At 42.4% G+C, this 24,088-nt stretch overlaps 1 protein-coding gene across 1 annotated transcript in view; it reads left to right on the top strand.

The window, feature by feature from the left end:
* RSF1 (remodeling and spacing factor 1) overlaps nucleotides 1-24,088 on the top strand; it is a 1,138,572-nt gene that overhangs the window by 370,157 nt on the left and 744,327 nt on the right. The window contains exon 7 of the mRNA XM_069639968.1: nucleotides 18,117-18,338. Within this exon, the coding sequence (XP_069496069.1) occupies nucleotides 18,117-18,338 (222 nt within the window). The remainder of the gene's footprint in view (nucleotides 1-18,116; nucleotides 18,339-24,088) is intronic.

A 24,088-nucleotide genomic window follows, 5' to 3' on the forward strand; every position in this document is an offset into this window, starting at 1 on the left:
ATGATATGATGATTGATAATGGATTGTACTCCTTTGGGTCCTTTTGCAGAAAAATGCAAATATTGAGTAAACTTGATGTTGCAATGGAAGATTTAATCATTCGGCAGGGTTTGTTTAAAAATAATATATATGATATGGATTGTAACAATTGAGGAAATGGAGAAATACCATATGTATAATGAATAAACAAAGTTTTTTAGAAACAGAAACCTGCGTAGTTATCTAATTTCTTTTCCTTGTCCAAACGCTCGTTCACTTTATATGTGCTTTAAGTTGAACCAATTTCATACACAAGAAAGAATAGCACACTGTGTATGCGACAATGATACTAAACCTTTGTGGCAGTGCCGATTCCCAAATTGTGAAGAACCTAAGGAAACTTTGAAACACTTGGTTTTAGCTTGTTCCCATTTTAGAGTTATCAGACGGTGTACATTATGTATATATATTATCAACGAATCGGAATTTCTATGAATCTATTGGGGATAAGAATGTGTGGTGAAAGTAAATCTTTAATCATTGCACTAACCAGTCTATTGGGGAAAATTGATGAATTGGCACAGGTAGTATGTCCCGCCTCTAATGTCCTGTTGTAGTTTTGTCTTTTAAAATTGTTTTATATTCGGTTTTAATCAAGTGGCAAATACTCTCTTATTGCATGAACACTCATTTTATTATGTTGCTCAGATTGTGTGTTGAGCCAAGTATAAGGAGCTCTGTTTTGTCATTCAGGCAGAGGCCCGGAGCGGCCATCCATGCCTGAATGATAAAGTACATTTTGTTTACTAAAGCCGAGTCCTTTAGGTAGTCGCCTGTCAGTGGAATGAGGATCTGGGTGTTATCTGCATAATTAGAGTTTAGGTGACACCCAGATTGTCCAGATCGTCAAACAGTGGCTTTGTGAAGATATTGTACATTGTTGGTGAGACACAAGAGCCTTGTGGCACACCACATGTAATAGGGATGGGGTCCGCAGCATCTGTGATAAAGACTCTCATGGTCCTTTTATTCAGGAAGGATTTGATCCACATGATGGCTGCCTGAGAAAAGTGAGCGGCGTTGACACAATACTTCATGGTCAACCAAATCGAAAGCGTCTGAGATCGAAGAGTGGAGCTGGGCCATTTTCCTGTTGTCCTTGAATCCATCTATCTGTGATTTCAGATCCAGCAAGGCAGTTTCCGTGCCATGTGGTCTGAAGCCCGATTGATGGACTCCTAGTAAATGGTTTGACTCCAGGTACTCCTGTATTTGGGTATAGTCCACTGTGTCTAGTATTTTAAGGAGAAAGGGCATGGTGGTAATCGGCGTGTAATTTGTTGGAATGGAAGGGTCCCGACATTGTCTTTTTAGGAGGGGTAGGACCCATGACTCCTTAAGTTACTAGGGACAATCCCTGATGAGAATGACGAGTTAATACGATTTGAAACAAAAGGTGCTAGGTCTCTTGCAGCGTTTAATTATTTGGGCTGGGCAGCTATCACTTAGACACCCTGCTGGTTTAAGGGAGGAGATAATTTTTTCGACCGCAAGGATAGTAACTTGACAGAATCCAAAGCTTTGAGGCGGTTTAGTTGATCGATCTGGTAGTGTTGTGATTAATTGTTGATGGAAGATTATTTTTTTTGTCCGCAATCTTTTTCTGAAGAAGTGAGATTTTGTTAGTTAAGGCATTCTGTATGTTGGTACACCAGAGTTTGTCTTTTAAACAGTCATCTGTCTGAGGTATGGGAGCTTCCAGTTCTCTTAAGATGGTGAATAGTTCCTTTTGAACTTGAACTGGCTTTGTGGATCCTCTCATTATAGGTTTCTTGTTTAGAGCGTATAATATCTTTTTTATATAGAGCAATATGGTTGTTCAGGTTCTTTTCCTCTGTAGGTAGTTGTCTCCATGAAACTTCTAACTTCCCTTTTTCTGCTCTTAGGGATTTTAGCTGAGGGATGAACCAAGAATTCAGATGAGCTCTTGGTTTACTTTTACGCAGTTTAAATGGGGCAATAGTGTCAAGGGCTTTGGTCATGGAGGCGTTGTACGCGTCTACTAGAACGTCGAGGTCGGAAGAATCTGGAAGTACATTACGGTTAGGTATAACAAGTGATAAGATCTTTTCCACCGTGTTATTTCTTCTATTTTGGGTGAGGAGTGCAGGGGCTGTTAGGTTGGCCCTGGTAGTAGGTGTGTTGGCTGAAATGGTAAAGGACAGAAGCAGATTGAAATTGCACAATTGAGGTCAGCCACCCAATCTGCCTTTGTCATGAGTAGTCTGCTTTACTCTGGGTGAAGCCCAGTTTTGGAGAGAGTGTTTGTAACTGTTGAGGCGTGTGGATCATTGGAATCGCCGAAGCAGAGGTTGAAATCAGCAAGTAGCAGTATTTGGGAAGAGATCTTAGTATTGTCAGATAGGATTATAGAGATGTCCTCTTCCAATGAACCAATTGGACCAGGTGGTCTGTAAATAAGGTGGATTGTTAGGGTACTAGTTTTGGAGGTAAGTAGTTTGACTGTGAGGAGTTCATAGGGCTTGATGACTGGAGAGGGAACTATCCTCATGGCTAGATTTGACTTAGCAATGATGGCTATGCCTCCGCCTCTAGCATCTGTTCTATCAGCTCTTATAATATTCTAGTTGTCTGGGACTGCAAGTGAGATGGCAGGGCCTGCAGCTGTATGTAACCATGACTGTTATTGCAAGGAAGTCGAGGTTGTCTGTTGTGATCAGATCCTCAATTTCCGTAGCGTGTGTTACCAGGGATCTAGTGTTGACTAGGGCAGCTTTAAAGTAAGGGGTGTTCAGGTTAATGAGGCAGGTTGGTGGTTTGTCCTGTCTTTAGTGTTTGTCTTGAAATTCTTTTTTCTACTGGCTCCGGTAATGCGGTTAGCAGAGCAGGGCAGGGATTTGTCCATGCTTGCTTTGATGTTGGGTTTCAGATTGAACACTATGATAGAATTTTTTACTTTGGAGTTATGGTTATTGTGCGTGATATTCGTAATGTTGTAGTGAGCAACTCTGAGAGACAAATGTTCGTGAAGTCTAGAAAGTCTTGCAGAGTCTTTTATTTCTGGCTGTGGTATAACAGGGTATATCCGTTTTGCTAGGCTCATAGTAAGCTTGTGGTGAGAAGCGTGACGAGAAGTTGAGGTCCGTAACAATTGTATTATCTACATTCATAGGTTTGGGGTTTGAGATTAGTTTTGGTAAGAATCTCGTAGGTTTTTTTTTGCTAGTTGATTGGTGGTCTAGCTTAAGCTGAGGAAGGAATAAGTTCGGTTTAGGCTCCATGGAGAGCCCATTATTTGCTGTGCTTAGAGCCTGAAGGTCGACGTGGTTAGAGTCTCTAGTTTGTAGGCTTAAAACTATAAGGTTGAAAAGTAATTTTGTTAGTAGGATGTAAATGCCTGATGGTAGCTACATCCTAACATTAGGTGTGGTGGTATTGATATCGGTTCAATGTGAGCAGTCTGGCGGGTGGACACCAAGATTGGGTTCTGGCTGCGTTAGGCCTGTGCGACGCTTTTGTGTGCAGCTAGACTGGTTTGTCGTGGAGTACAGCTGTGTTTTATTAGAATGATGAGGTGTTAATGGGATAGTGTTTGTATGGGAGCAGCTAGGCCGAATTGATCGAGGGGGTAGTTGCCCTCTAATTGTGTGATGGTGTAGAGTAGAGAGTAAGCATAGTAATATGATATGATATGATAGTTCATCTATACAGTGACCACACACAATGCGCTTCAAAGCGCCCCACAACAAGGGAGGGAACAGGGGAAAACACAAACATTGCCACAGGCTATGAACAAGAATGCGAAGTGTACCATCGCACTCGGCCTAGCGAGGTAAGGGAGAGGGGAGCGGAAGTGCCCCTCGCAATTGCCTGTTGAGCATGTCTCGTCCTGCTGATCTGTTGGAATAAGTGTGCTGTTAATATCTTTAACTCCTGCTTCAACAGTGTTTTCTTCAAAGGCTGGACTCTTACGCTGTCTGCAATCATTATTAGCAGTTATACTGCTATATAGTGTATATACAGTGTTCTAATACGCTCTTTCTTTACTTTACCATAAGCCACGCCCCCTCTTCCAAGCACCTTCCAACAAAAGGCGCGTGCCCCCCAGCAGAAGTGCCACTTGCAAGTGCCTATTGAGGCTTTTTGGCTCTCTGTGACTCTGTGGCCAGTTCACTCAACAATTACACAGCTGTGGGCAATCTGTGCCTCATTGTAGCGTAGGTTATTTTTACAATGTCACATAGATGCTATATCTCGCGGCTGTACGGACGATGGTTAAGAAGCTAATGATGCAGAGCGGTGCCGAATTTGATGTAAGCGTAGAGGTAACGTATAAGCGCCTATTTCTTTCATTTTTGTAAGGGTCTAGGTGGGGCCTGTCTAGTACCGGTACATTTGCTGCACTGTCAAACAGTGAAAACGTCTTTTGGTTGTTCCCGGTCCAACTACTGTGCATTGTTTTCTTTGATGCCCCATAGTGAAATTGGCAAACTACGTTGCTGCTACGCACGAGGTACTGGCATACTAACCAGTGATAGTTTCATTGTATGGTTTACATTGTTTCTGAGTACTTTGGCTAATTTGTGAGTGACTGCGGCTGCACTCGACACCTATGCATGTAAGAGGGAATGTGATCTGATATGCAAGATTATCAACACAACTGTTATCTCTGAATGCGTGGTGATTCAAGTGCAATAGCTTGGAATTTGTGATTGCATCCCTATAGGTACGTTTTGCATTTAGATACGGTGCGGGTCGGTACATCTAAACTGAAAAATAAATGGGCTCATTCCTATTTGTAGCTCTTTAACGTTTTCCCACCCAATCCCTTTTGTACCTAATCTTCAAAAGTATATGAAGCGGAATTTTACCAGTATTGTCAGCACATCTAGTGTAAGGACTGACAAACTTTCTCAATGGTAGGGGAACTCCGTAGCGGGAGGTGTCTTACTGAGCCCTCTGTCTCTCGTTCTGTTAAAATGGAAGGCACCGCTAATACAACTATAAAGACCTCACCTCTTGTTGCAATTAATGTCTTTGTGTAAAGACGAACCCCTTAGTGAGGACTTGGATTTGCAAAGTATTATGGTTCCTCCACTCGATACAATGAAAAATATCTTGCATGTGAATGTATGTGCTCAAGTACATCAGCCAGCCACCTCCTTTCAGGGTGCCGACCTGTATTCTTTACAGGAAATATGACTTGGACAAATCAGTGATGCAAAATCATACGAATAATGTTGGCTACCCTGTGAGGAGGTTGTCTCTCAACATGGTTGACTTTAATAATGAACCCATTTCAGACATCTCCATGCTTGCACCGACAGTCATGGTGGAACTTGGGAAAGGAATTAGGCTTTCCCTTGGTCCTAGTACTCCCTTGTCAACTCACTCTAGGAATGTGGAACCAGTCCATTTTCCAAAGAGAATCCTTATGTTGAACCCCCTATATTGACCTTTTCATCCGCTTTACTTAAAAACAAAAATCAAGAGAAACGAGGTTCCAGTTCACCTGCCGACGCGTTGCATACAATATCTGACGACTTGAAGGGAGTTTTGGACTGTTCTATAGTTGAACCCCAGCCTGCTGACATTTCTAAATCTCGTCGTTCTTTGAAGGGGATTGAAGAGCAAAGGATACCATTGAGCATTAATCTTTGAATTGACCCTGATCCTTCAGACTTGCATTCCTTTCCTGTAATAACCTGCATACTTAACCTTCTCGACAAGGGTCATGAGGTTATACACTTGGAGACCAGGGACATAAAGATCTCTCTATCAGATATACTGTCAAAACTTAAGACTTGAGGGATTCTTGATTGCCAGGGAGACCTGTAGACCTCCAACTCATGCTCCTTGTTAGTCACATATCCCTATTAAATCTGTATAAACACAGACCACTCAGACATTGGTTAAACATAAATCATGTCAAACAGATTTGGATATGGCAGATAGTTCTAAGAACAAAGGTACTAATCTAGTGAATATAGTTAGGGACTTGGGTGCATTGTCCAACTCCCTGACACACGATACCTTTTGAACTTTGGCAAAACGTTACATTTCTTGCTTGTAAAATCCATGAACTTGAGACAATAATACAGTCCCTTAAAGATAAGGTTGTTACTGAACAAAAATCAGACATTATTCTGTCGAAGACTGGAAATTCGTCAGTCATCAGGGATATTACTCATCTGTTCATTTATTATGCGCACCAGACTCGTAAGTAAAAGGGCACAGCAGTATGAAGATGCAAAGCTTACATAGTTACAAAATGTACACCAGATACAGAATTTACATAATTACAGAACATAATGAATGTGCAAGTATGAGCAAAAGTAGTATGGCCTATATAGTTACAAAAATAAACAATAAGTGTGCAAAAATACAGGTTGCAGAGAGAGACCCTCCGTATATCACTGAGGCTCACAAGTACTTGATTATGTAAGATCTACCACTATTAACATATTACAAAATTGAGATGGAGTGACTGTCGCTCCAGCTGCGGGTATATCCTAGAGAGTTGGATGCTAGGGGGTCAGTGGCAATAATGTGTTTTATAACATTTTTTCTGAAATGTAAGTAGGCTTGGTCAGCTCTCAGGTCTTGTAGCAGTACTTTCCAGAATTTAGCAGCCTTTACAGGGAAGCTGTTACCACCAATAGTGGCTAGCTTGTATTTGGGTATGGTCAGGCAGTTAAAGGCAGTTAACATTACCAGTTCTGGTTGGTCTAAGAGAGGTTCTTCTCTGGAGTTTGTCTGTAAGGTAGCTCGGGGCAGCGTTATTGAGAGCTTTGAGTCAAAGAGAGCGTTTTTAGCTGTATTTTATTAGCTGTGGATAGCTATTTATGTTGGCGTCTAAGGGAGGAGATGTGGGTTCTTTTGTTTATGCCTAGGGCTGCTCTTAAGGCATTATTTTGTAATGTTTGGAGCTTTTGGATGGTGGTTTAATTAGCACCACTGTATAAAGCATTACAGTAATCGATTCTGGAGAGTATTAAGGCTCTAGCCAAAATAAAGCAGCTGTCATCAGAGGAATTGCTTAGCAGCTCTGAGTAGCTGCAATTGTAGGCTGTGGAGGAGGTTAAGGGATTTTACCTGTTTATCAAAGGACAGTGTGGAGTCCAAGTAGAAACCCAGGGTTTTTTACCTCCTTGGATACTTTAATGGAATTCCCGTCAATATTGAATGAGAATTCTTGGCCTAGTTTTTTAATGTTGTCCTGTGAACCTAGAATTATCAACTCAGTCTTATCATCGTTCAAGCAAAGGCCATGGGTGGCCATCCATGCTTGGATGATAAGATATACTTTGTTCACCAACCCCGTGTCCTTGCTGTGATCCCAGAAAGCGGGAGGAGAATCTGGATATCATCTGCGTAGTTAGTGTAGGTAATAACCAGATGGTCCAAAACATCGAACAATGGTTTGGTGAAGATATTGTAAAGAGTTGGCGAAACGCAAGAGCCTTGAACACCGCACCGGATAGGTGTCGGGTCAGCAGCTGCCGAAGGAGAGAAGACTCTCCATTGTTCCCTCGCTCAGGAAGGATTCAAGCCATTTGATGGCTCCCGGGGAGAAGTGGGCGGCAGAGTCCAGGTGTAGGCATAGGACCTTATGATTGACCAGGTCGAATGCGGCTGAGAGATCAAGTAGGAGCAACAGTGCTGTCTTCCCTTTGTCTCTCAGCTCGTCTATTTGGGACTTTAAATCGATTAAGGCTGTTTCCTTTCCATCTAGTGGGTGGAAGCCAGATTGTCTATTACCTAGGAGTTTATGCAGTTCGAGATGTTTTTGAATTTTGTTGTAAGAGGCTTTATCCAATATTTTGAGTAAGAATGGGACTGTGGTAATGGGTCGCTAATTAGTAGGGATGAGAGGATCTAAAGTCTGTTTCTGGAGGAGAGGGAGCACCCAAGACTCTTTTAAGGTTGGCCGGCATGGTACCTGTGGCAAAGGATGAATTAATCAGTTTGGTGATGAATGGGGATAATTCTCTGGCAGCATCTTTTATTAATTGTGCTGGGCAGATGTCACCATTGCAGTTAAAGGGCTTCAGTGACGGGATCATTTTTTCTACTTCCAAGGTAGACAATTTGGAGATATGGAATATATTGTGTAATGGTGATGACACTAGGCAGGAGGTTATTGGGCGAGTACTGTAGGTTCAGTACTTCTTTTTTTTGCTGAATTTTATTTTGTCGTGTTAATTTTATTGGCTAGTGCGTATTGTATGTCTGTACACCAAGATTCGTCTTTGGTACAGATGTCAGGTATGGCTATTGGGAACTCTAGTTCTTTGAGTATGGAGAAAAGTTCCTTCATACTAGAATTAGATTTAGCAATGCGCTCATCAAAAGAGTTGCGTTTTGCCCAACAGATTTCCTTCTTGTAGTGTGAGGAGAGTGAGGTTAATTTAGCTTTGTTCTCACTGATAGGGCAGAGTCTCCAATTGGTTTCACTTTTTCTTTTTAGTATACGAAGGTCTTTGAGTTGTGGTGTAAACCATTTATTTAAGTGGGCTATTGGTTTGCTGGGTCTGAGTTTGAGAGGGGCAATGTTGTCCAGTGTGGTGAGCATAATATTATTGAATTTGTGAACTAGGATACTAAGATCGAGATTTTCTGGCAATGTATTAAGGGTGGGATGGATAGCAGTGAAAACTTTCTCTGTTGTGATACTTTGTTTCTAGTTAAACAAGGTGGTGCTAATGGAGGAGCCAATGGAGTGGTTCTTATAGTAGATAAGTGGAAGGACACCAGAGAATGGCTTTTCCAAGAAAGCGGCAGGATGGATGAGACGGTAGCTGTACAGTTATAATCCGCTATCCAATCCAGTATTCTCCCTTTTAGGTGGGTAGGTTTATTAACTTTTTGGGATAGACCTAGGGCGTTAATTGTATTAACTATATCTGTGGCATTTTTATCCATTTGGTCACTAAAACCTAGGTTGAAGTAGTTGCGAGGAAGGTTTAAGGTTATTAGTGATTATATTGTGTAGGTCCTCCTCAAAGGTGCCAAGAGGACAAGGTGGTCTATATTTTAGGTGAATGGTGAGTGATTGTGTATTGCTTATCTGGAATTTGGCAGAGAGAACTTCACATGATTGTGACAGATATATGGGGGCTTGTTTTAGGCAGAGACAAGTTTTGGAAATAATGGCAATGCCACCTCCTTGGGCACTGTCTTGGTCTTGTCTGACTATTGTGTAGCCATCAGGGATAGTTAGCATGAGTGAGGGTCCTACTGCTATATGGAGCCATGTTTCTGTAATCACAAGGAAATCCAATTTGGCCTCAGTGATTAGGTCGGCAATATCAGTTACTTTGACTAGGATGGATTTGTCAGAGGTAATATTGCATGACTTGCGCTTGTAATTGTTAGTCTGGGGGGCATTCGTATTCAAGATGGGCAGTGGCGGAGACAAAATTAAATGACTGGGTATCGTACTAAACTTAAGGTTAGATTTAGGGTTGGTAGTCAATAGGGATCTTCTCAGGGTTTCATAAAGTTTGGTTAATTTGGCACGTAGTCTGGCATTTCTGTTGGATGTGGCACGTAGTCTGGCATTTCTGTTGGATGTGGCACAATGTAGAGAGGTTTAGGTTGCTATCTCTGTGGCCCTGTTATATATATGTTGACTCGTGGTGACAGTGTTTGTTACTGTATATGTTTGGGTAGGCAGACTAGGGTCTGCGATGGGTGCTAGCAGGGACTGAGTGCAGTGTTCTTGGCTTCTAGGGTCAGCATACATGGTAGCAGCCAATGTACAAAACAGAATTGCTCAGATTAATATTTTATCAATTACAGCATCAAGGAAGATGGCACAGCACATAGAGGCGCCTGGGCAGGGTCACAGCTAGGTAACATAGGGGTGTCAGTTAAGCAGTATAGGGCGAGGGGTACGGTACCTAAGACAACTCGTCACTTGAGCCTAAGCACAGTTGGATCGTAGAAATGGGGCAAAGGTAGCACATATAGGCACAGTAGTATAAAGCGTAGTAGTCACTTAAGCAGCACAGATGCAGTAGAACATGAATACAACTTGTCAGCTAGACAGTAGCAATAAATGGGGCAGTACAGTTAAGCAACTAGACCGAGTCACTATCTGGGCAACAATCGTGGGTAAATAGGCAGTATAAATTAGTACAATGGCTTGTTCTAAGAGTACATAGAATATGTGGACAAGAGTATTATTTGCAGAGTAACAAATGGGGAACGCGGGTGAGCCAGTGAAAGAGGCGACTCAACGTTTGAGCCAGGTCACAGTTCTACCCTGGTAGTGAACACAATAGCGCAATGCTGGAAGGCATAAGGGCTAAGACACAGTATGAATAACTGTAGTGGACTATTAGTGCAAAGGACACATTTGGCACCTAGCCACAGCCATTTTAAGAAGTGCAAGTATTACAATTGCAAATTTTAAGCAACACGGGTAATGCAGTACAAAAATGGCAAATATACTGTGTGTAATGACGGAACCAATGTTACATAACGTGATATGTAGCTGGAGTGTAGTTGGATATGAGGCACTAGATATAGGGCAAGGGCGTTAGTTAGATTTGCAGGATTTTGTGGGGCTTTGTTCTGCGATGTCCAACCGCAGTGCTGTGGATGTTGTCGGGCCAGTGGGGTGCAGCAGGCACTAGGAGAAGTGACAGTGGCACAAATGGGTGTGTCGCTGTGTGCGAGGCAATGAAAGTCACGGGCAATGGTTGAAGATTGTCTCATATACTCTGGTGAGGGAGCATTACCAGAGGGTAACAGTGGGTGATCTGCAGATATCAGTACATGGGAGAGTATTTACACTATGACCACGATCATACGGGGGTCTCTCAATGCATCCATCCGCGGACAGCTGCAGACAGGCCCTTTTGATCGCGGCCCTTCTGGGGCAGCGGCCGGCTTCAGTCTCCGTTTGGGGGATCGCCTGGAAGTAGGAGCGCACGGCCAATCGGCTGTTCTCTGAAATGAGGACTACGGTCTCCACGCTCATTAGGCGAATGGGATGGCCATTTTGGAATGGACGTGCTGGCTTTTGGATGTTGTAAGGAAGCCTTATTGCTTCCTGCAGAGTGCTTGGCTCTAGAATAGCAAGCTGGCCAATGCTTACTTGTAACACATGATGCTGCCAGGCAGAACTTCGGTCCGTGCTGCGCATCTGAATAGCCCCTCTGCCTTAACTGAAGACATTGATCAAGACTATTCTATTGTGGTTGCTGAAACGTTCACTGGTAGCTCTGCAATCTTTCTTTCACATAGAAATAAGACTTCAACTGAGCGCTGCCAAGAGAAGGGCTCATAGGAAAATCTCAAATGAGTCTAATGCCAAGAAAACCAAGAACCTGCCTTTAACCAAAATCGGTGGACACAATTATAATATCAAAATTCTTTGCGCTATTAGCAGTCAGGATGAGATAATAGACCTCCAGCAATTGAGCGAAGAAAGCAAAGCGCACTTACAGTTGAAATGCGACCTTAAGCAAGCGTAGAAACCTGTTAGCAAACCTATAATAATTAAGTGCAACTCTGAAAAATGTAACAAAGATAATAAGGTGGAAATACTAGTTCCTAATGTAATGAATAGCTTACCATTCAAATCTATAGATGAAATACACATCTCTTCTATGCACTTAGATGAATTGGGCTCTAAGAAACAGGCTCACATGTATAACATTTTCCCTACTATTGGCAGGACAAAAGGTTCTGGCAAGATATTGTCGAGGCCCAACACATGTCAAACCTCACATGCCTGTTGACCTTTCATATTCAGGCAGTCTAAAGGCACAAAATAAGGCTCTTTGCCTTGGGTCGATGCCCTCCTGCACCAAACAAATAGTGCTCCCACAATTGATACTATCCCTCCATCCACTGAGTCAAGTATGACGTCTCTGAGCTCAAACAAATTCCATTTGGCTGTTCAAAACACAATTCCATCCTGCATTTTACTTGACCAAAAAGGGAGTAATCAGCTTAAAGTTGATGCACCTTTGCCTCGACCTTCTTGTGGTCTTGCAACAGGCTTGTCACATCCGCCACTTGTTCCGAGCTTGTTATCGTCGAGCATTATCAATGACAAATTACCAATTACAAGCCTTATATCTAATATAAAAGGGAGTTGAGTCCATTGTGGTTGTCGTATTAGCCAAACTAATGGATTTCCCTCCTCATGGGTTATCCAGCTACCTCTAGTTGCAAACATGACATCTATAGGTGTGTGCAATAGTGCAGCTCAATTGCCCTATAATACTTCAGAGGGGGAATATCCCAGCAGACATCAAATATTATAGGCTGGGAGAGTGACTTTAAGATTCAGGGCAATGCTTGCATTAAAAGCTCCTTTTTATTGGGAGTAAATTATCAAATTACTTCTGTAATAATTTTAAATCTTGAAGATTTTGATTGGTTACTCTAGCACAACATAATAACAATAGGATGATTTGTCAGGCTCATTCCACCATCATATCAAAACTCATTTGGGATCACAGATTGGACTCAATTAGGATTATCTATTCAATTCTTTAAAACTAAAGAGGAAGCAAAGAAATTTGTGGAAGTTCAGGTTGTTCAAGAGGCTACAGCGGAAAGTCAAACCACGGCTGGTGTTAGTAAGCAGGCATTAAATAAAGATACCGACTCAGTTTTTGTCTCTGGCAGGCACAATAGAAGATTGGACGTGGGCCGAACCTCTCATTAAATCCATCTTCGCACCCAAACCTGCTGTAACTTCTGCGTAGCTAGCTTAGGGTCCATGACTTCACTCTGAATTCTTGGAATCCATGTGGGTTCAATAACTTTCAAATGTGGTTCTCCTTACTTCCTTTATCACATAAACCCAATATTATATTTTTTCAAGAAACCATGAAGGTTGGTCAGTATTTCTTGGATGGCTACACTGTATAGTTTTCATCTGCAACTATAGCCCTTCTGGAGGAGTTTTGATTGCTATTGATAACGCTTAGTACAGTATCCAGAACCATATTTTGCTCTGAACATCTGTTGGTGGTTCAACTGTGTTTAAAGGACACGGTGGAAACGCACGTACTGCATGTATGTTAATTCTGGAATCTTGCTAAAATCACAATTTAAGGCATCTTTAATCAGTTGGACTCAATCCGTGAAGATACCTTTGTGTTTAATCCAATTTATGAGCTAATTGTGGCAGGTGACTTCAACTCCTGTTGCGATCCGAGCGGTCAACCTAACTCCTATAAGTGCCAAGACTTTGGTGCATCACTGTCCAAGCGTAGAGGCAAAAGATGGGTTGATTACTTCTCTGAATGGGATTTGTCCTTTGTCAATGTTGAAGATAAATCTCCAAATTACACATGGAAACGCGGTTCAGCTTGTTCCCTCGTTGACAATTTGTGTTTCAAAAACGATTAGTAACCTTTGTGAGCCCGTGATTGCTTGTGATGCTAAATTGAGTGATCATATATTAATTCAGTTAAGAATAAACATGGAATCGATAAAGAATTGCATTAATCCAGCCTCGAGGCTGGTGCAACTAGATTGTCCACAGATTTCCTTGTGTTGGAACTCTAATTTGTGCTAACAGATTACTAATATGGTTTCACAAGAGTTGGAAAAGGTTGATGTGACTAAGGGAATAAGAGATCTCAGTACAATAGAAGAATATGTAAACATAATTTCACTCAACTTAAAATATTTGATAAGCAAACAAAAACCCTTGAACTGCAGTCATAAGTTTCCATTCAACTTGGAGCTCAACTCGATAAAACGTTAAATATATATAATTAATTATAATAAGAAATGCATTCTTCAGTTATACAAAAACAGTGTGAAACAAATTAAAATCAACATGCACAATTTCGAAAAACCAAAACATTATAAAATACATGTGCAAGCATGATACTAAATCTATTGGGTCTGTGATCAAGCAGGCTAACAGCAAAGATAGAGAAGTTTGCACTCTTCTATTTGTGCAGAAGTATGGAAGGAACAAACACATGGTAAAGGTATTTCAACTACCTTTGCGCTATTCTGGTATTCCACAATTCAAAATTAATGATGGGTAAATGTGAATGGAATCTTATTGACATTGAATGGGCAATTTCAAAATAAATTCCTCGAAAGCTGCAGGGCGGGATGGTATCCCAGACTGTGTTGAAAAAATCTAACCCAAGGTTTTCGGCATGCATTCTTAAGGTAACATTTTAACATATATTTGAAGCACAGATCATTCCCAAATCTTGGTTGCTTTCTATAATCGTCCCAATTTATAAGAAGGGAGATGCTTCACTACCTGAAAACTATAGACCTATCGCTCTGACAGATGCTTCCGCCAAGATATTCTCCATTCTTCATGAATTGGAAAAACACAGGGTAGCACATACCACTACATTTCAAAATGGGTTTCGCAAAAAAATGGGTACTGCACTAAATGCGACCATGTTATCTCGTATCCTGGCACAAACCAAGAGTAAAGGATCAAATCCAATCTTTATGGCTGCTTTAGACATGTCTGCAGCCTTCAACAGTGTGATACGAGATATATATTGTGGAACAAAATGATCAAATTGGGTATAGCCCCTTTAATAATTCTCTTCAATCTGTTACACGAGAACACTGTATGAAGGGTAAGAATTAATCAGGAGGGCGCACTGACTGACACAATACATACTCATGTGGGAGTCAAGCAAGGGTGCAATTTAGCATCTACTTTGTTTAATCTGTATTTATGTGACCTAGATGACTCATGGAATGAACCAGATATGTCCTGTAAGATTGGGAAAGATTTGTTTACATTGGATTGCATCTGCAGACGATCATATAAATACCACCCCATTTGAGCTTCAAAATAAGTTACACATTTGTTCATCGTTTGCACTTAAGCATAATTTCCTACCCAATCCTAATAAATCTAAGATTATGATCTTTACGTGTGGAAAGAAATTGAAGGCATCTACATTGATCAACCAGTACATATAAAATATCTGGGATACACCTTGTGCAATTCATCCTCCCTGGACATGTGGAAAGATCTTCTCAATCAGAAACTACGTCAACTCCTTTCACAAAAATACTGCAAATTCTCGTTGTTAACATTGCTAGACATCTACACTTTGAAAGTGGAGCCAGTGTTATGAATTGGATATCTGACTGATGGAGAAGTAAGACTGTTTTTAAAAATATTTTACAAGGTTGTTTATGGAAGTCAACGCTTCACTTAGCCTCTTCTGTTCCTAATGTTTTAGTTCGCCACAAATTGGGTTTGCGTTCTTTAGCTGCTAGATATGAATGGAGGATGTTAGAGTTATGCAAAAACTTTGGATCCATCTTCAAACTCATTGCACAACGATCTTAATGATATGATGATTGATAATGGATTGTACTCCTTTGGGTCCTTTTGCAGAAAAATGCAAATATTGAGTAAACTTGATGTTGCAATGGAAGATTTAATCATTCGGCAGGGTTTGTTTAAAAATAATATATATGATATGAATTGTAACAATTGAGGAAATGGAGAAATACCATATGTATAATGAATAAACAAAGTTTTTTAGAAACAGAAACCTGCGTAGTTATCTAATTTCTTTTCCTTGTCCAAACGCTCGTTCACTTTATATGTGCTTTAAGTTGAACCAATTTCATACACAAGAAAGAATAGCACACTGTGTATGCGACAATGATACTAAACCTTTGTGGCAGTGCCGATTCCCAAATTGTGAAGAACCTAAGGAAACTTTGAAACACTTGGTTTTAGCTTGTTCCCATTTTAGAGTTATCAGACGGTGTACATTATGTATATATATTATCAACGAATCGGAATTTCTATGAATCTATTGGGGATAAGAATGTGTGGTGAAAGTAAATCTTTAATCATTGCACTAACCAGTCTATTGGGGAAAATTGATGAATTGGCACAGGTAGTATGTCCCGCCTCTAATGTCCTGTTGTAGTTTTGTCTTTTAAAATTGTTTTATATTCGGTTTTAATCAAGTGGCAAATACTCTCTTATTGCATGAACACTCATTTTATTATGTTGGTTGGATTTTAATTATGATATTTGTATTTGTGTAATTTTGCATTTTGCACATTGATCTTGAGAGTTTTTGAACTTGAATTTTAGCTTAGAAATTTTGTAACAGCCTTCTTTGGGACTTTTCTGATTCCACTCGAAAGAAAATGTATACGTTCTGTGTACAAAAGGGTTTCTGCGCCCATCTATTACTGCGCCACAGTGAAGTTCAGGTATCAAACAAAACCAGTTTTTCTTAAATCATCTTATATTTATTGATAGCCCATAAGGATGCACCGTGTTTCGGCACCCTTAATTCTATGTACAACACACTGCACTTAAAATCTGCACATTTTTGCATTTTGCACAATGTATTTGAGAGCTTTGTATTTGAATTTTAGTATTGAAACTTTGAAGCTGTTTTAGATTTTTGGGATTTTTTTTCACACTTGTGTACGGTCTATGGAGCACATATCGCCTAGAAATATGTATGATTGAAAAAACTACTTGTAAAGGTTTAAACGAAACAAAATAAAAAATAAGGGTGGGGTGGAGAAAGGATGGAGAGGAACAAAATGAGCGACCATCGCACTATGCCCAATGACACCTCAGGCAGTGCTGCAGAGGCTGGGGAATAGCGAGAAAGGTGGGGCAGGAGACAATTTTAACAATCACACTAGGTCCAGGGAGAATTCGGATAGAGCAAGTTCAGAGAAAAAGTGAGAGATAATTGGTGGGGGGGGGGGAGCGAAGCAATAGGATTGCCAATCTACAGATCATGTTTGACAACTGCTTTTCCCTATATCGAAGCGGACTTAGAAGTAAGAAGTGCCTTACTGTATTTGGGTAACGTTGAGTTGTTCTTGAGTAGCAAGGAGTATACACAGAAATTACATAGTTAAAAATAGTAGTATGATGCAGTCTTTGATACTGCTCACGTTGAGGGCACGGGCCGCATGGGGGTCGCCTCGAAGGCACTAGTTTACCAAATGGAATGAATGGGGAACATTAGTTTTTATCAATGCGTATTCACCTATTTTTGGGAGGTGCAGTTCGCCGTAGCATACATAATCGCTCATGGCTGCGCTCTACATCGTTTTTAGAAGGTTGTTGAGCTGCTACTAGCTACAATCTTTCCCATCGTCTGGTTACACTACTGGTAAGTGGAGATCACATTGATATGGTGTCATGGAGTTTGACACTCAATATGAGTGACAGCATGTATACATTTTGTCTGAGTTCGTTTTGTACCACATAGGTCTCTCATTTTACTGAACATCTACTCATGCACAGGAATGTCAGTGAACTCTCTAGGGATATTGAGTTGGTTATTAGCGAGTGGCAAATTATAAGTGCTAAATTAGTTTGTTACGTTGTAGGTGCACAGATGAATCTGTAAGGATTATAAAACGATTGTGTGATAATTTGAAAAAGGTTTTGTGAAGGACATTGAGCTTTGAGCCCTGAAGTTGTAAATCGTCAGTTTGCACAGTAATATGTCCCCAAATGAATTATTAGTTTAACCATTCCACAATAAATGAATGACAAAAATGTTGAATGAAATTGGGTACCAGTTGACATCTCCTCTGGATTTGTATGAATGATTGTTATTAGGAGGATCAACTTATTGTTTCCCATTTGGGTTCATTTCGCTGTGAAGGTGTCGTTCTGGAGACTTTGGACCCTGACAAGACAAATTGTGCTAAATCTCTCTTTAAAAACATTTTCATTTCAAAATTGTGTGTTGTGTACTTTATTTACTTTATCAAATGGTATTTTGTGAAAGACCCGCTTGGTGGTTGTACACTGCGTGACACCAACAACTGGAATCAAAAACATTACTTGTAGGACCCTGTGTCTACTAAGAGTGCAGCAGGGTTAACCGTTGGAAACAACGCACTAGGTGTGTTTCATGTATTAAACATTACCATTAGGTGAGTTATCTATTTTTTATATTCAGGTTTTATTGGGTCACCTCTGTACCTATAGATAACAATAATCTTCCACAATTGCAAATAGTTTGTTTTCACCCTTTCGAATAATTTTGTAACTGCATGAATATAGAAACACAAGGCTAGGTGTATATCACTATTTTAAGTATTAAACAGAAGTTTGATGACTTGTATTTGTTCTTCATCAGCCTAAATCTAGAAGGCGAAGAGCCAAGTGGACTGTTACGCGCCCAAGACCACGATCACGGCGTAAACTGAAGTGTTCTAGTGAAGATGAAAGCACAAATTCTGACAGTGAAGCCAATTCTGAGAAGGATTGTAAAGGTCATGAAGAGGGGAAAGGGTCTCCTGCACCAGGAGAAGATGATGAACCCTGCAAGAAATGTGGCCTTCCCAACCATCCCGAGCTAGTAAGTATTCAAACCAGGCAAATATTGTAATTTGATGCTCTGTTTTTGCCAGTTTTTCTCCTGATATTTGGCTTTCAAAATGGTCTGTATAGTTGTATCATAAAATGTGTTATTTTGCGGTTCAGTTTAAATAAATGTATAGTGACACATAAGCCACTTCTGAATGTTCACTGTCACCTTCACACACTTTCTTGTATTATGATCTATTGATTATTATAGACCTTTAACAATAGTCCTGCTACAATGTTTAATCAGCTCTTCACTGTATACTCAAACCCATACCATGCTTAACATGCAGAGCTAATTTTTCTGTTTTATTTCAATATGATAATCTGCCTGTAGGGCTTGTGCTAAGCTCATTAAGCTTAGTACCTGGTGTTGGTGTTTACATATAACATTATAAGGTCTATGCTATATTGCCAAACATGTTGCTAATGAAACTGTGGGATTCAGAAAGTGTGCTTTGTGTCGCATCATTTTGGACACCAAACGTGTATTTTAGTATCTGTGATTCAAAGCATACATTACTAAATAGAGCATTTTTGTATTTACTTATGTGGACTATATACTGCTTAACACCCCCTTTTGTTTGGGACTTGCAGTTCACACCAAAACTCAGATCTCCTTAGTCTTGGCCTAATTTATTGTCGTTGTTACCAAGCGATTTGTGCTAGACTTGTGTGAAAGCTTGGCAGGTCCACTAAAGTTGGTTTCCCAGAACCCTACAACAGTAGTGATTCTGAAAAGCCTAACAAGTAAGGGTAGGAAAGTTTCAGCTGGAGACTGAGCTGCATGTTTCTTCCTTTTTGATGGTTCATCAGAGGGTTGATGCATGGTTCCATGGCAGGCGAACCAGAACTTTGTGTTCGAAAACTTGAAAGAGGCTACCTGGTCTCTCAATGACCTGTAGTGGACTGGTTTGAAAGTTCAGAATGATTTTGTGAATGGAAGAAACAACCCAGAGCGCCCATCCTGCGTGTCAATTTTACTTCATGTTGTATCCAGTTTTTTTTTAAAAGTGTGATTTAGTTAGGAAAATAAAGAAAAGATCATTCTTACAAGGAGATTCCCTGAGGTTTTATCAATTTGCTTTCCCAACAGAATGCATAATCTTCTTTATAATCCAGTAAAAATAGAATGAAAATTCCCAGTGCAGTCAGAAATGTGGGGGGGAATGAGTGCGGAGAAGACAATTCCAACGTGGTAGGTATCTGATTGTTTTGTGAACCAATGAGAGGCATTTAAAATTACATTTTTAAAAATGTAAAAGAAATGACAATCACAAAGTTGTCCATTGAGTGCACATTAAAAATGATCTAAAATACTGATGGCGGCCAGTCTCTGATAGTATTAGTACTGTCCCTCAATTACAATGTGGTTGGTAAAATATGGAGTCACCCATATTCTGAAAGGTTCCATCATAAATTTGTGCAAACATAGCTCCCATACACAAGTTACTGTACTGAGAATTGATGTAGCAAACATTGCCAATGGACTCCCAGGGAACAATGATGCTTGAAAGGGGGCGGCGCCAACCCTACACTGGCTCTTTGCATTTTCTGGGGATCGCCTCTGAACCCTTTTAGGGGCCTCAAGGGAGGCTGACCGAGTTCGGGGGAGGTTCTCTCTCTGGCCGCTGGAAGGGTGGTCAGTGGCCTGGGTCATGGGGAATTTAGATGCCAAAATTTGAGAAGGGTTGTGCAGATGGTGAGCATACGGTTAATGAAAGGGGGGATCCAGGAGTTGGGCTGGTTTGGTAAGGGGGTGAGAGTGTATGCAACCTCATGCAGAGATTCACATGCTGCTGAGGTCTTGTACCTCATATGACATGCTAGGAGTAACAGGCGAAGGGTAAAGGGTTATGGCTGAGGTAGCATTGGGTACGTTGACCGTAAAGGGATTGAACTCTCAAAACAAAAGGTCTCAGACTAGTAACCTGTTCCGCAAACAAAAACTGGCGGTTCTCTTACTACACGAGACCCACTATAGGCAGGAGGTGGAATCACTGATGGAAGATAAAGAGATTGGTAGGCACTTCTGGGCCTCCAACAAGACTTCCAAGAAGGCAGTGGTGGGTATAGTGCTTGATGTAAATCCCTCCACTTTATGGATCAGGTTAAGAGGGGATTTGGGGGACGATTCATGGGCATAAAAGGTATGCACGGGGGAGTATGGATTACACTCGCTACCCTGTACGGACCCAATGTGGGACTTGTGGGCTTCCTGCGCCAGTTGTTTAAGGTGATAGATGGGTGGAAGGTGCGATGTTGTTGCGGGAGACTTCAATTTGATATTGGACCCCATGCTGGACAGGTGGTCATCAAAAAGGGCGGGCACAAAAGGGACGACCAGGGATAGCGTGGCCCTGAGGGATCTGCTGCGGGACCACTTCTGGGTGGATGTCAGGTGGAAGCAGTGGCCAGGGCTAGGAGGTTGCACGTTCTTCTCTCCCCCACACCAGACGTATAAAAGGATTGACGACGACCTGATCCCGAGAGGGCGAGGTAGGGCTACCAAGGCTGGACACGATCACGTGGTCAGATCATGAGCTTGTGCTGGTGAACTGGTGGCTCCCCCAGCTACGAAGGTGCTTTAGATGGAGGTGCAAGGACCCCTGCTGAGGGATCAGGTGTTTAGGGATTTTCTGGGAAGGGAGATACAGGCTTAATTTGAAATTAATGATAACATGGAGACAAATATGGGCAACGGTGTGTGAGGTGGCCAAAGCCACCTTTCGGGGATTACTCATCGTTGCGGAGGCTCGGAGGAGGCACGAAAGGGGGTTGATTGAAAGCAAGCTACGAGAGGAACTGAAAAATCTGCTCTCCCACCTGATTCAACGGGACACAGACAGGGAGGCCTTATTGGGAGAGATGAGGTATAAGGCAGGAACTCCATACAGTCCTGATTGGGGAGGTTGTGAAGAAGAGATATACCCGACAGAAGTATTATGAAAGGGGGGACACAGTGGGAACTCTACTGGCTCATAGACTGAGGGGTTGTAGATCAGAAAGGTGGGTAGAGTGAGTGCGGGATACAAGGGGACGGGTGAGGAACGGGGGAACTGATATCGTGGCCTGCTTTGCAAACATCTTTTAGGAGCTATATGCTAGACCACCAGAGCAATCGGTGGAAGAAATCCGGCAGTGCCTGGCCAACCAGAATCTCCCTAGGCTCACAAGGGAGGAAAGTGATGCACGGGGAGAGAGAGGTAACCAGGAAGGAGGTATTGGGGGCCATTCAAAGGCTGAAGGCCGGAAAAGCTCCGGTGGATGATTGCTTTATGGGCGATTTTTACAAGCGAAATCAAACCCTGCTGGCAGTACCCCTGGCCAAGTTGTTTAATTGTTTAGTGGGGCAGGACACGATAACATAGACATTTCTCCAGGCCCCAATAGCAGTCATCCCGAAACCCGGGAAGGACCTAGCCAACTGTGCCTCATATAGGCCGATTTCCCTTCTTAACGTGGATGCCAAGATCTTTGCCAGAATCATGGCGACTCGTTTGTAATCTCACCTCCCCGACTGATTCACTCGGACCAGGTTGGCTCTGTGCTACATAGACAGGGGGCAGGCAGCATGCAGAAGACTCTCTTGAACACGCCAGGGGCAAAAGAGAAGGGGGTGTTCTTGCTGTCCCTTGATGCTCAGAAGGCATTCGACTGGGTGAGCTGTGCCTTAATGGGGGAGGTCTTTGTGTCCCTAGGGAGATGGGCCCTAGGTGGATGGGTTGGATATCGGCCCTGTATTCAGAGCTTGCAGCTCGGGTGGTGGTCAATGGGACTAAATAATTTCACTTTCCATTACGGCGGGGCACACGTCAGGGGTGTCCTCTCGCCACTGATTTACGCATTGCTAATGGGGCCATGGGCGGCATCGATCAGGGACAATGCAGAGATTAGAGGCGTTGTGGTAGGTGAGTTTGATTGTAAGGTCAGTCTTTTTACGGATGACGCCCTGCTCTACATCACTAGGCCTTCTCACTTGCTCCCCCCCTTTGTTGAAGAGCCTGGAATATTATGGGAAGCTGTCGGGGGGTTTAATGTCAATCTGGGAAAGCCAGTGGCATATGTGGTGGGGAGATGCCGGATGGGGAAAGGGAATACATTGGGGGGCTTTCCTTTAAGGTGCAAAATGAAACGTTCCGATACCTGGGGATCCAGGTGACACAGCGATTTGAGGATCTGTTTCCTAGTAACTTCCATCCCCTTTGGTCCGCCATAAAACGGGATATGGACTGGTGCAGGGCTGTCCTGGATGGCGCACTTAAATTGTTTGAAGATGGTGGTTCTTGCCAAATTCTTAATATTGTTTCAGATGTTACCAATACCTGTATCGTTCTTCTTGGAGGTGAAGCGAGCTATGCTGCAGTTCCTCTGTGCAGGGGCTAAACATAGTATTGCATACGGGACATTAATCCGGCCAAGGGAGGGGGGGTGGGATTCCCTGACCTGGCGATGTATTAGAAAGCGACCCAACTCCGGGTCCTGGTGGACCATTTCAACCCACTATCAGCGAAGCAGTGGGTGATGATGGACAATGCGGTGGTGGCCCGGTTACAATAGACGGGTGGTTGTGGGTCCCTAAAGCCCTTATAGCGAACTTGGTGCTACGTCACCCGATCATGGAGGCCCTGTGGTCCATCTGGAGGGAGGGGACAACAGGTGGCTCACAACATGGCTGTCACCTTTGAGCTGTATTAGGTCCCCTCCACTTAGATATGGGCTTGAGGGACCATTGGCATTTCAACCTTGGTACGAGGGTGGGCTGAGCAGGGCGTGACAAATGTGGGAAGGGGAGGCCTTTATCTCTCGTAGTAGACAGGAGAAGGCCCTAGGTCTTAGTAAACTGTTGCCCTTTCGTTTCTTACAATTGAAGGGGGTCCTGTCTGAGGTAAGTTGGGGGCCTGATCTAAGAAGATGAGCTTTGAGAAGTTGTTGATAAAAAAGGATCTGCGGGGTTGATAGCCTGATTGTATAGGCAGCTTCTCCTGGCGAGCCCACAGGACCCCCTCCCTTTGAGAGTCAAATTGGGATAGGATCTGGGATATTGATGACACTTTGTGGGCTCAGATGTGCAGGAGAGCCTGCCACTCAACATCACTCCAGTATAGACACCAAGCCTTGAAATTACTCCATAGATGGCACTACCCTCCAACGAGAATTGCCCGAATGAGAGAGGGAAATGACCCACACTGCTGGAAGTGCCACAGGGAAAAGGGGGATTACATTCACATGTGGTGGATTTGCCTGAGGGTGCAGGCACACTGGAGGGGGATGTCCTGTCCTGGATTAAAGGTGTTGACGGAATTCAGAGGGAGTCCTCACCATGGTGTATTCTCTTTGGTGTAGGCACAGAAGAGGAGCAGGAAATGGAGCAGGGGTATATGTTTCAGATCATGTTGGTGGCAGTGAGATGCTGCCTCGCCCAATTGTGGAAAAACCCACGAATGCCGGAGGAAAAGGAGTGGGTCTTGAAGATCTGTGCTATATATGATATGGACTATCTCACTCACCTCATGGATGAGTCCAGGTCTGATATTGAGGGTTTATGGCTCCCTTTCTTTGAGAAATATGGGCGGTTAGATCGATGAAGAATAGGATGTGGGGGAGGGGATTGCTCGACACGAGGGGAGATTACGGTTTTCAGAACTAATCATGGGGAGCTGGTGAGGAGATTCTCGTGTTTTGCGTACAAGCGTACCCAGAAGAAGCCTGACTGAAAAGGAGGCATTATCCTGTGTTTGAATT

This window comes from Ambystoma mexicanum, chromosome 7q, assembly GCF_040938575.1.
Source record: "Ambystoma mexicanum isolate Mex_15411 chromosome 7q, UKY_AmexF1_1, whole genome shotgun sequence".
Lineage (NCBI taxonomy): Eukaryota > Metazoa > Chordata > Amphibia > Caudata > Ambystomatidae > Ambystoma > Ambystoma mexicanum.